The 13745-nt window shown below is 42.7% G+C and overlaps 1 protein-coding gene across 2 annotated transcripts in view; it reads left to right on the top strand.

The window, feature by feature from the left end:
• The window catches only part of KIF3A (kinesin family member 3A), a 70002-nt gene that overhangs the window by 30050 nt on the left and 26207 nt on the right, over nt 1-13745 (top strand). Inside the window, exon 10 of one of the 2 annotated variants that reach the window (XM_083181939.1) lies at nt 998-1063. The exons of the other annotated variant lie outside the window; for it this stretch is intronic. Within the exon in view, the coding sequence (XP_083038065.1) occupies nt 998-1063 (66 nt within the window). The remainder of the gene's footprint in view (nt 1-997; nt 1064-13745) is intronic. 2 annotated transcript variants of the gene reach the window in all.

Raw genomic sequence — 13745 nt, 5'->3', positions numbered from 1 at the left:
AGCACAACGGACTGTTTAAATGAAGACACTGGGCAGTGTGCCATATCAATGTTTGAATGTGGTTACATTGTCATGGATATTGGTTTCCTTAGCCTGGCTTCTGGTTGAGCTCCTCCTATACAGCAATGGTTCTCTAATACAGTTATCTATCTATGTATCATCTATCTGTCATCTCATGTAGGTCTATCTATGTACACTAGTTTAACCCCTTCAGTGGCGCTCCAGTGCGCAGCCTGGCAAACCTGGAAAATTCTTGGGAGTGCCACTGCCTGCGCTCCCTCCCGCCGGCAGCGTCGCTGAGATCAGCGCCACGTTTAGCTTCAGCGGCTGCATGGCCCAGCCTCCTTCCACCCCCGGCTCTGTGCATCGTGACCTTGTAAAGTCACGCCGCACACAGCTGGGTTGCCGGGGGCAGGACAGGGCTGATCAGTGACGCTGCCCGGACCCGAGGTTACAGTGGTAGGTTTTTTTTTTTTTTAGGAAGCGCTCCCCTTAAACTCACCCAGTTTGGAGCGCTCCCTAAAAAACACCCACCACTGAAGGGTTTAACGGACATGGCATATACTGAGTCACCTCATATACTGGCCTTCACCCCCCTGCTTAGTTTCACCTATCTCTGGAAACCCCCTTCTGAAAATCCTGAATTTGAACTTGATGTGTGTATAATAATTTGTGTGTGTGTGTGCCTGCGTATGTATCTATATATATAGGAATGTGCGGTGGGGGGCATGGCCCCACGCTATGCCTAGACCAGTTTCTACCTATCATTTTATAGCGTGTACTTGATTAATGCTTCCTCAAAGCTTATTGGTTGCTATGGGTAACTTCTCCCCTCTTTTTACTGCTTGATACATCCACTCCTCTATTACAGTTACGTGCAGCTCCCTTCATCTGGATGTATAAGCATCTACGGTTCTCTGCCTGTTATTGCTCTTGTCTGTCTTCTCATGATCTGTGTATTCCATGCTGTCTTCTGGGGACATCTCTTATTTTCCAGGCAGTAGCAGCAGTAGCAACTCAGACACCACAGTGATAGAGAGACCAGTGGATAAGTCCTTACCTAGTGAGTGGCAGCTTCTGAGCGGTTTGGCAATCTATCGCTTTAACATGCCCCCTGCTCCCCATTTAGCTGTTGCACTGCTACCAGCAATTGAAGCAATATGGCTGACTGCAAACCCCAATGCATGCTGTAAGGTGATGCATTTGTTTCACATCCCAACTTTTTTCTGTAGAATAAACTGCACCGATACTTTGCAAAAACTTTGCCCCTTGATAACTGTGCTCTGTGCCGTTCAGTTTACCTGTCAGTGTGCCCTGTGCTTTCTGCTGCTCTACCTGGCTCACCTGTAATATCCTTGTTCTTCATATGTGCTCAAATGACCATGTTGTATCATTTACAAGGCCACTAAATCCCGAATACTGGTTGATCCACTCTAATTATACACCTTGTAACAAGTCCTGCAACAAGTGTATAGTTTTTATATATGAATGGAAATAAAATGTTTATATAATAGCATTCTCTAATTAATTTCCAGTATCCAGATGTCTCTCAGAGAATGTCTAGTTAGAAAGTCAATTTGTCCACACCATAAAGTCGACATGCACTAGGACGATATTCACAAAAGGTCGACAGAAGCAAAAGTTCCCTTTTTTTTGGGGGGGTCAACCTTTTATCACTGCAACCTAGTGCGTGTCAACCTTTTGGTGTCAACCTATTTGACCGTCTACCTGGACATTGTTTGTGAGCTAATCCACAGCCCTATTTTCATATGTATTTAAATACTACTTATGCTGTGTTATCATCTATCCCGGTGGTGGTGGTGACTCCATGCTACTTACCATCAGGCTGATGACTTCTCTAATCTCAGTGTTTCAAGGAGTCTGAAAAATCTGTTGAATTGTCTGTTATGTTAGACTCCACCCATCATTTTGTGCCTCCACAATGCTGCCATGTATGTGCTGTCTGCTGACTACACATGTGATGTGATGACCTTCTGCAGTAACTTGCTGTCATTATGTTTATTGTCTGATGAGGTCCCAGCACAAAATAGTTTGAGGACCCCTGGTCTAACCTAATCTCTGCAGTGCCTTTCTCTTCAATAAAGTGGAGGCTTAAATCCAAATGTTAGAGTATAGCCAGCTATTGTCATTAGGTGGAGGTATAAATGATTTTCTGGCAGTCACAGTATGCAGAGATATAAATGATGTGGTACAGGTACATAGATGTATAAATGATGTGATGGCATAGTATGCGGAGGGATGAATTACATGGTAGGGGTCCATAGAGGAACAAATTATGCTCTGACAAGCACAGGACCTGGAGGTAAAAATGTTGTGGTATGGGTCATTGCAGGAATAAATGATGCTCTGACAAGCACAGTACCCGGAGGGATACATTATGTAGTTAAATGGTGTAAATCTCACAGTCCAATGGATTTCTTTACATATAAGACTATCTACCAGTCCTATAGTTGTGCCCTGGAAATGCCAAACATATTTCCAAACTCTCATTTCTGCTCAAGCTTCTAACACAAAACGTATTTTTAATACATTTAAATCCCTTCTCAACCCTCCCTCACCCAAGCCACCAGCCACTATCCATGCACAAGATCTTGCTTCATACTTCAGGGATAAGACTGACAAGATCAGAGATGAATTGGTATGCTCCAACTCAGTTGGTGATCTGCTCCATTCCATGCCTGAGCCCTCTGACGCATTTACTTCATTTGATCCCATCTGCACTTTTCTCTTCCCACTCTACTACCTCTCTTCTTGACCCTATACCCTCACAAATAAGTAAATCTCTGTCTCCTGTGCTCATGCCAATCTTAACTAAAATCTGTAACCTCTCTTTCTCTACTGGTGTCTTTCCTTCATTGTTCAAACATGCAGTTATTACTCCGATTCTGAAAAAACAAAATTCTGACCCAAGCTCTCTCTCAAACTACAGTCCCATCTCTCAACTTCTATGCGCCTCCAAACTACTTCAAAGACGCCTACACTCGCCTCACACACTTTCTTAACTTGCACAACTTACTGGACCCGCTTCAGTCAGGCTATCAGGTCAACACTCCACACAGACAGCACTGACTAAAGTTGTGAATGATCTGGTCACTGCTAAGTCTAAAGGCCACTATTCACTACTAATTCTTCTAGATCTCTCTGCTGCTTTTGACCACACACTTCTCACACAATCACTTCAATCCCTTTGTACCCCACATTCAATCTGTCTCAAAATCATGCCACATGCATCTAAAAAACATATTCAAAATTCGCCCTTACATTACACAAGACACTGCAAAATCTCTAATCCATGCTCTCATCATCTCATGCATTGCTTATTGCAATATTCTCCTTATTGGCCTTCCCCAATACAGACTTTTACCACTACAGTCCATCATGAATGCAGCTTGCGAGGCTAATCTTCTTAGGCAGACGTTCATCTTCTGCAAAATTACTCTGTCAGTCACTTCACTGGTTACCATATTCAATTCAAAATTATTTTACTACACACAAAGCCATAAACCAAACTACACCAACATACATCTCTTCTCTTAAGTCAAAGTATCTTCCAACCCGACCTCTACGCTCCTCCCAAGATCTGAGTCTCTCCTCCACACTCATTACTTGCTCCCATTCCCGATTGCAAGACTTTCTTCGGGCTGAACCCACTCTGTGGAATGCCCTCCCAAGCACAATAAGACTCTCCCCCAGTCTCCAAACCTATAAACGTTCCCTGAAAACTCACCTTCACAAACTTCAGACAAGCTTATCAAATTCCAGAACCAGTCACGGAACCTTGCATTCTGGTGGAATTGATGCAATAAAGAATACAGTATCTATCCTTGTGTATCACTGATTATTTCCCTATAGATTGTAAGCTTGCGAGCAGGGCCCTCCTACCTTTTCACTGTCTGTAAATACCCTGTTTGTTGTATTACTGTCTCCTTTTGTAAAGGGCAACAGAATATGCTGCGCTATATAAGAAACTGTTAATAAAAAATAATAATAATACATGGAGGTGTAGTATTGTTGGGTGAGGGGTTTTAGATCTTGAAGATGATAATGTGTTTTAAAAACCTCCTGTTTTCCCTTGCAGTTACTAATGACTTTCTGTAGGGTCCTGCTATATTACTTGCCACGTTCTTTAATGTCCAGGGTGATCTGGTTTTACCACCTTCTGATCTTCACTCTATTAAGTTTAATCTCATATCTATTTAGTTAAGATATACTCCTGAAATGTCTACATTAACCATGGCTCTTTAAATACCTTTTTGTCCACTGTTGGGAGATGTAATTTTATCTCTCCTTTACCTGATAGACCTCAATGTGATGACTCCTTAGAATTCCGTGAGAGAGACCCTGTATAGGAATGATCAATAATCGAAGACCAAGTATGCAGGGTACAACTCTGCCTTTAATGTTACAGATTATAGGTATATATATCAGTAGACAAGAAAATGAACATTGAACTATACATTTAATTGGACCAAAAGTGGTGCATAGGGGTGGCTCTGACGTAGGGGGATACTGCATCAGCAGAACTACATGTTTGGTAAACTTTTGTACTCAGCAAGAAGTTTGCACACTGGACAAATAGAGTTTGCACTCGATATAAAACAGGGATGGGAGGGAGGAGGTCAAGGAGCAGACAAAAGACAAAGAAGTTACACAACAGACGTTTAGGATATAATAAAGACAGCTATGTACACATAGAATCCTACAATCCCCTCTTAGAATCATGTTTGTTATATTACATGATTCTTACAAGTAGATTCTTCTTCTTTCGTTGTTCTTGTACGTACATAGCATAATCCTCGGGGGTAGGGGGGCCACGTGTCAAATCAGTATACATAGTGGGTGTAGCAGTATCAAGGTACTTAGAAGCTACCTTTTTACAAAGTGGGAAAACACAATAAGCAGTAATCACAATGAATATCAAAACTACAAGGATAATGATGCCTAGTTGTGCAAGTGCGTGTTTCCAATTGTTCATCCATCCAAACCAATCAGCCCAGGGGTCAGAGACACCTGAGTTCTTCTTGAGTTCAATGGAGAGATCCTCTAACTTTTTAATAGCTAAGGTTATTTTGCCATTGGCACCTGTGTTGTCAGGTATGTACGTACAACATCCTGCAACCTTACTAATATATACACAAGTTCCTCCCTTCTCAGCAAGAATCATGTCTAAAGCCATACGATTCTGGAATGTCATTTGTGATGTGGCTTCCAACTGTTCTGCAATACCTTTCAACGCATCTCTGGTATCATTAACAAATCTCTGTTGATTATAGTACATATAATTTATCCATGCTACATTCTTATTGATTGTCACAATGGGTATCAGTGATTCAAAGCCGGCAGCAACTTCGTCTCGTGCTTTGAACTCATCTGGGACCCCTCTTGGGACACCAATAGTGTCGATATACACATGAGGATCAAAACTTTCCTTAGGTGTTTCTCTTTTACTTCTAATACTGTCTAATGGTTTTGTTGTGGGTGCAGGTGTGGGTATTTCAATGCTGGAGGGTAGAACGTGGATAGGCATAATGATTTTAGCCAGGGCACATTCTCCTTTCCATGTGTTTTCGAGTCTGGTTCTAATCTTCATATCACCACAAATAAAATAAATATCACCAAGGGATTTTTTTCATTATGGGCATAGCAAAGAATCTGCGAGTGGCACAGAATCCTTCAGGGAATACTTTCAGATCAACTCCATTGGTGGTATTTGAATAGTAACAAGTATAATTTCCTGGATAAATGGTGATGGTGTTACCTGGGTTAGTATTTTTAGACAAAATGGGGTAATTCCTTTTCCATGACTCACATTCATTATCTAATGTCTTATTACCAGTGTACAGAATAAAAAAGCATTTATCCTCTGATTCTGGTATGTTCAGAGGGACAGTACCTAGATGAGGCCTAGATTTAGCACAAACATAGCAATCAGTATTATTAGTTTTATGGGCATTATATTTCATCCATTCCAGCCAAAAATTATCATCTGAGAATCCAGTTTCCATAGCTATACTATCTTCATAAGTAGGGTTATCAATGGCTATCATATTTTTGAACTTAGTAATATGAGGCATAATAGATCTGAACGGGGTTTTAAAATCAAGGTGATTATGCATATTATTCAAAAATATGGTGCGTCTGGGGCTATGGTATCCTGATCCCCACCACAATCCTATAACATATTTCCCGCAATCATTTTTATTGGGGTTTTCTAGATTGATAATAACTTGGTATATGTTTCTTCCTGGTTTCTTGGTGAGTGTCAGGCGAGAGATGAGAGACTTACCATTTTTGTCAGTGCGGGTTAGCGCCACATCAGGTTTGTATCCCCAATCAGTACCGGTATTCCATCCTACTGCACCCCAGGAATCACATGTTTCTCCCCAAGACCCTCCAGTAACACATAAGTACACAATTTCTTCGCTCTGTGCTTGGCGTTTAGATAATAGGGGCCAATATTCTCCGGGGAACAATATCATTAAATCTAGCGAATATGTGGCGACATGGGTGTTGGAAGAATTATACCATAAGGTAATACAGTCATCTTTTTGAGTTATTGTAACTTCAGCTTCAAGGGGAATGTATACTGCAAGACCTAGCAAAATCACTAGGGCTAAGGCGGGGGGAATCATTTCTTTCAAAGTCCCCCTCGGCTTCAGGAGGTTGTAAATCTTCGTCTTCGGTGTCTGCAACCGGCAGTTCTTCTCCAGGGTGGAGGTCAGGGCTGTCTGCCCTCGTTAGTACCTCGTCCTGTTGGAGGTCAGAGTCATTGACTCCCATTAGTACCCCTTCCTCGATCTGTTCTCTATCCGGGACGTTACTCGGGATCTTCTTTACTCTGGATGCGTGTATCCACACCGGTCCTTCGTCTGTAAGAACAGCCGTCCTGGTTACAGCGATGACTTCCGTCTCTGGTCCGTATGCAAAGTCTCCTGAGCTCTTGTTTCTCGGCAGGATCTTCACAACGACCTTATCTCCAACCCTGAATGGGTGAGTTGGTATCTGCGGATGAGAAGGATTTTTAAAAATAACATTTTGTTCAGTCTCATCTAGTTTCTGTATTAGGGATCTTACGTACTCATCCCTTATTAGTTCCAAGTCTCCTTCCTGTATGACTAATGGTTTCTTCGCCCAGGGTGTGGGGAAAGGCCTACCCATTAGTATCTCAAAGGGGGAGTATCCTAAAGTCTTTTGTGGCGTCATTCTAATTTCAGCCAGTATGATGGGAAGGACTGCCTTCCATTTGCTGAAGGTACCGCCTGTTGCTTTTCTCAGTTTATCTTTTAGAGTTCTGTTCATGCATTCCACGATACCTGAACTCTGGGGATGATATGGAATGTGGAATTTCCATTGGATTTGCAAGGCTTTAACTAAAGCTTCAGTGACTTTTGCAGTAAAGGCTGATCCTTTATCACTATTGATTTGTAGTGGGCATCCCCATCGCGGAATGATCTCCTGCGTGAGAATACGGGCAACTGTTTTTGCGTCCTCGGACTTTGTTGGAAATGCTTCTGGCCATCGCGAGAACATATCAACTATGACCAAAGCGTATTCTTGTTTTCCTGTACCTGGTATATGGGTAAAGTCTATTTGCAGGTGAGTGAACGGGGTTGTTGGATACTGGAGATGCTGGTGTCTTGCTCTATCTGGGTTATTTGGGTTGTTTCTAAGACACACAATACATCTGCTAACATATTGGTTTACAAGTTCTTTTGCATTTGTAATATAAAAGTCATTGGTGAGGAGCAGTGTTGTTGTGGTTTTACTATGGTGACCTACTCCGTGGTAGTGCGCTATGAACAGTGAAGCACTTGTTTGGGGATGCACGGTTTCCCCTCTTTGCAGATTAATCCAGTCCGTGGATTCTTCTGCAGAATTGGATATGTCCAATCTGATAAATCAGAGTTAGAGGCAGCCGCCTGTAGCTCCGTAAGTAAATATGTGTCATCTAATGACGGTGGCGAGATTACGGTCAGTGTGAGATTGTATGTGGATGTAGTGGCAGCACGTTTAGCAGCAGTGTCAGCAAGGGCATTGCCCCGCGAAATATCGTCCTTTCCTCCGGTGTGTGCTTTGCAGTGGAGGATGGCAATGTGTGAAGGCAATGTGATTGCATGTAACAAATCAGAAATGAGTTGGGCATGAGAGATGCCTTTCCCATCGGCGCCTGTGAAGCCTCGGCGCTGCCAAATCATGCCATGGTCGTGAACAACGCCATAAGCATATTTGGAGTCTGTGTAAATGGTGACAGGTTTTCCTGTGTACAAGTGACAAGCTCTAGTGAGAGCAATTAGTTCAGCAGCTTGTGCTGATTGCAGAGGAACTGCTTTTGCTTCAAGGACAGTTTGAGGAAGTTTAACTACTGCGTAGCCTGCCTGGTACGTGTTGTCATTTGGTCGACTGCAAGAGCCGTCAACAAAAATTATGTCGGCGTCGGGTATGGGCACAGTCGACATGTCACTTCTTGGTGAAGTTTCTGAGTCGATAGTCAGAGAGCAGTCATGGGGTGGTGGAGGTTCATCGTCAGGTCCTTTTAAGCCTAAAAGGGCATTGAGTACAGGAACAGGTCCTGCTGTGTTTGTTGCATATTTTATGACAAGAGATGGGTTTCCTAGGAGGAGCACCTCGTATCCACTGAGTCTCTGAGCTGACATATGCTGTGTATGTAAGCCTTTGAGAATTGTGAGGACATTGTGTGTAGTGTGGAGAACAGTGCAATGTCCTAACGTGAGTGTGGCAGCCATTTCAACAACCATTGCACAGGCAGCCAGTGCTCGAAGGCACGCAGGCATTCCTTGTACAGTGACTGGCATTACTTTGGAAAAGAATGCGACAGGTCGCAATTTGCCTCCATGAAATTGTGTTAGCACGCCCGCCATAGTCTTACAGGTGTCCCTTGCAAACAAGTGGAATGGCAAAACATAGTTGGGGAGGCCCAGAGCCGGACTTTTAACTAACATTGACTTTAACTTTTCATATGCAGCTGACATTTCACTTGACCATTGTATGACTTTGGGTTTGTCACTGAGAGTAGCTTGTCTCAGAATGTTATCATAATAGGAACAATCAGGAATCCACTGTCTGCAGTAATTTACCATTCCCAAGAAAGATAACATTTCCTTCTGGGTAGTTGGGGTGACCAGGCCCAATACAGACTGTATGCGTTGTGGGCTGATTTTCCTTTCTCCTTCAGAGAGCACAAAACCCAAGTAATTGACATGACTTTGACACCATTGCATTTTTGTTTTAGACACTTTGTGTCCACATTCACTTAACCAGTTTAGCAGTGATATACCATCCTCTCGGCTGGCCTCCTCCGTTGTACTACAGAGTAGCAGATCATCTGCATACTGTAGCAGGACAGAACTCTGGGGGGGGTGCCATGGAGCCAATGTGGCTTGGAGGACTATGCTATAGACTACAGGGGAGTCAATATAGCCTTGTGGTAAACGACACCAAGTCATTTGTTTACCTTCAAAAGAAAAAGCAAAAAGTAATTGGGTCTCTGCATCTATTGGAATGCTGAAAAATGCGTTCTTCAGATCCACAACTGTGAAAAATGCTGCGTCTGCAGGGATGGCTGAAATGAGTGTGTTAATGTCTGGCACTATTGGTGCAATTGGGACTATAAGGTCATTTACTTTCCTTAAGTCCTGTACAAATCTAATGCTTCCATCAGCCTTAGCGACTGGGTTGATGGGTGTACAATAAGGTGAAATAACATATCTGAGTATTCCTTGTTGTAGGAATTCCTGTATCATTGGTCTAAGACCTTCAATTTTCTCTTGTGAGAGTGGATACTGTTTGATGTACACATGGGGTGAGTCTGGTTTGAGCTTTGCTCTGTACGGTGTACAATGTATGTGTCCGGTGTCATAAGGACCACTGGCCCAAACTTGTGGGTTGACTGTGTCAAGTGTTGAGTCAGAAATCTGCGTTGACAGAAAATAAGGTGAAGTGACGTGGAGTCCACTTCCCTTTGGTGAAGGTGATATTGAAATGCTCAGTTTGCTAAAGAGATCCCTCCCCAACAAATTAACAGGGCATTCTGCAATTACTCTGAATTGATGTTTACCAAGATAATGTCTTTTCTCTGATTCTACCGTCAAGTGGTCAGTTAAGTATGTGTCAGTGGGTATCCCGTTGATTCCCATTGAAGGAGTAGTCTTTTGTAATTCACCATCATAGTGTAATGAACACAGAACACTGGTTGTGGCCCCACTATCTACCAAGAAAGGTAATTTCTTTCCATTGATATACAGTGTTAATAGGGGTGCTTCTTCCCAGTGGGTGGTGAATTGTGCAAAAGATGGGATACCCTCCTCCGGGCCCCTTCACAGTGAGGGGTCAGTCCAGTCAACTCTAAAACGTACATGGTCTCTGACTGGTGTGTTATCATGTTGGGGTCTGTGTGGGCCTTGTGGAGGTCGGTAAGATTGCTGTGGTCTTTGGGGTGGGAATGGACATTCCCTAGCCCAGTGTGTGTTTTGACCACAATTATAACATGAAGTTTCTCTTTTCATAACTTCATGAGGGCCCCTGTTCTGGTTGGGTGGGCGATGAGCGCCATTGTGTTGTTGAGGTGGCCTAAAGGGTTTCCTTTGGCCCTGGTATGGTTTCCTTCTATATGTGTCTGGTTCCTTATTGTTGTGTTGGTAACTATGGGTAGGGATGGCGGCGGGCTTTTTCATTTCAAAACAGCCTGCGGCCTCTTTTTCATATAAATGAGTTTCAAAGTTTTCAACAGTATCAGAGGTCCAGGAAGAGACGCTCTGTTTTACTGCGGTGGAGATGGAAAAGTGCAGATTACTGATGAAAGTGGAGATGAGTAGGGAGGACATCTCTAGAGAAAGTCCCGCCTCCTCAGTCCAACATTTCTTGAATCTTTTCCAAAATTCAGTGACTGTTTCAGTGGCCTTTTGTCTACACGCTACAGCAATGGGTAGGGATGATCGAGTCTTAAATACTTCGACCATATATGCTTCTAATTCAGTCCACATTGCTTTTATTCCATCTGGGTGGTTCAAAGGATATCTATCAGCTCTAGAATCGGTAACTCTTTCACTAATAGTTTTGACCTTTTTCCAATCCCAGGCATGATGGTGATCTATGACATTATCGACAATTAGTCTGATATCATCCTGTGTGTAATTTCGGCCTTTACATGCCTTTTTTAAATAAGCAATGCATCCTGATGCAGTGACAGTGGGTTTTGGGCAATGCTTGATTATCCTATTTAGGTCTTCAATCTCAATAGATTTTATGAGAAGTTGGTCTCCAATAGTCATAAATGGTGTATGTGACGCGGTAGGGGCATCATAAGTAGCACCAGATCTGACAGTTTTGGCGCCAAGATCATCAGTTATTAAAGATTGATCTGCGGTTAATCTCTTTTTACTGGTGAGTTGGATTTTTAAAGGTGTTATTTGTTCTTTCTCTTCTTTTTCCTCATCCTCACTGGTTTCTGATTTGGGGAGATCCTCCTCATCTCGGCCAGATGGTGGGGCTGTGGGTTTTAAGACATGATGTCCGACAGCCATTAATTCAACATCTGTGAGTGAGGGATATACTGGACTATAGGGAGGAGGTGACAGATTTTTAAGGGTCTTATTACTCCTTAATTCTTCTATATTGTGTAATTTTGTTGTGACAGATTTTATCTTTCTCTGTTTCTTTGATAAGTTTGTGTCATGCCAGGAGGGGGCAATGATCAGCCATTGTTCTCCTCCTGCACGCATATATTTCATATCCCATTTGGGATCTGCTGTGTACCATGGCCAGGCTTCTTTGTCCTCAAGACAAAGACCTTTGACCATGTCCATAAAGAAGGGGTAATTAGATCCTTCTCTGGGAAAAGGGTTGGGACTTACTGTTTCTGTCCACCCTGCTAAATTGTCCACCCATGGATTAACTAAGAAGTAATCAGTGGATGAATTACGGGCTACATATTCCTTACATGTTTCACCTGGTAATGGGGGTGGATAATAATTTTTCTTACTATTCTTTGCACCCATATTTGGGTCCAAATGTGTTTCAGTATTTGCAATTATGAATGGGAGCGTGGAAAGTTCTTAATACTCAGATCAGGGGCGCCGTCTCAGTCAGGCAGGTCGGAACCTGTGGCAGCAGACTGTGAGGGTTGGTCTTTATCTGAATATCATATGAACTGTGTTCCCTTTAAGTACATCCCATTAATATTATACTTAAATACAGAATGTTAGTAAAACAACAGACCGTCTATGTGACAGTGGACAGAGTCTTGTTGTTATGTGAATACTGTATAGGAAGCCTCACATAGCGTTATCCTTAAAAATAAGGAAGCATAAGACCGCTAGTCTTTTGGCATACAGTAAACAATATTTTCCTGATGTTATTGTGCGTGAACTTACCAACCGCACTTACAATGTTTATACAGATATCAATTGTGTGTTCACTTACCAACCACACAAAGGATATTCATTTAGACGAACAATCTTAAACATGTAACAGATGAGAGACAGAAGAGAATGGCCATAAAGAGACGAGTGATCAAATTGAGGTCACTAAATCGGACCCCAGGTCCTGTCCATGTGTCCCAGACACAAATGTCAATGTTCAGATCCCAGATCTGTGTGCGCACATTGAAGTGAAGTCCCTGACTTCAGAAGTCCCAGACTTCGTAAAAGTGTTCTTCTGTTCCCGGAACAGAGATACACGGGTTCAGATTCAGACTGTCTGTAATCCCACAAAGACAAAGAAATAAGCCCTCTGTCAATTTGGGGACAGACTCTGAATCCCGGCTGCGAGCCCCCAGCTGTTGGGAGATGTAATTTTATCTCTCCTTTACCTGATAGACCTCAATGTGATGACTCCTTAGAATTCCGTGAGAGAGACCCTGTATAGGAATGATCAATAATCGAAGACCAAGTATGCAGGGTACAACTCTGCCTTTAATGTTACAGATTATAGGTATATATATCAGTAGACAAGAAAATGAACATTGAACTATACATTTAATTGGACCAAAAGTGGTGCATAGGGGTGGCTCTGACGTAGGGGGATACTGCATCAGCAGAACTACATGTTTGGTACACTTTTGTACTCAGCAAGAAGTTTGCACACTGGACAAATAGAGTTTGCACTCGATATAAAACAGGGATGGGAGGGGGGAGGTCAAGGAGCAGACAAAAGACAAAGAAGTTACACAACAGACGTTTAGGATATAATAAAGACAGCTATGTACACATAGAATCCTACATCCACATGGTTGAATAGCAGTCAGAATATATTTAGTTAAATACATACTGTAGATTTCTGTTAATTCAGAAATATTAGTAATTTCAGAAGTACACAGGGTTTGATGGCTTAGTCTAAATGAAGAGCAAATCATGTCTTTCTCTTTGTCCTATATTTTCCTATACACATCTTGCTGTGTCTGCCCAGCCTGATCACTTGCATGGGAATCCAATTACTCATAAGAGCTGGACTGTTCAGGCTTCCGGGGCTAGTAAATATGCCCATTAAGACACACGCATGCCTTGGCACTCCCAGAAAATGACACACCCCTGCTTTCTGGAACACTGCCAAGCCCCGCATCCTCCTGCTCCCATGTGGTTAGCATCTTAGGGGACAATGCATGCAATGACACAGGACCCCTTCTGCACATTGTTGTGTTTTTGAAAGGGGGTGATTCAATTGTTTGATGCACCTGACGTGTCTGCAGCTTGCGGGGCACTTTTTAGTTC

The sequence above is a fragment of the Crinia signifera genome, chromosome 4, assembly GCF_055691185.1.
Source record: "Crinia signifera chromosome 4, ASM5569118v1, whole genome shotgun sequence".
In the NCBI taxonomy this organism is placed as follows: domain Eukaryota; kingdom Metazoa; phylum Chordata; class Amphibia; order Anura; family Myobatrachidae; genus Crinia; species Crinia signifera.
The sequence above is the reverse complement of the archived record's forward strand: the minus strand, read 5'-3'. Positions and strand labels throughout refer to the sequence as shown.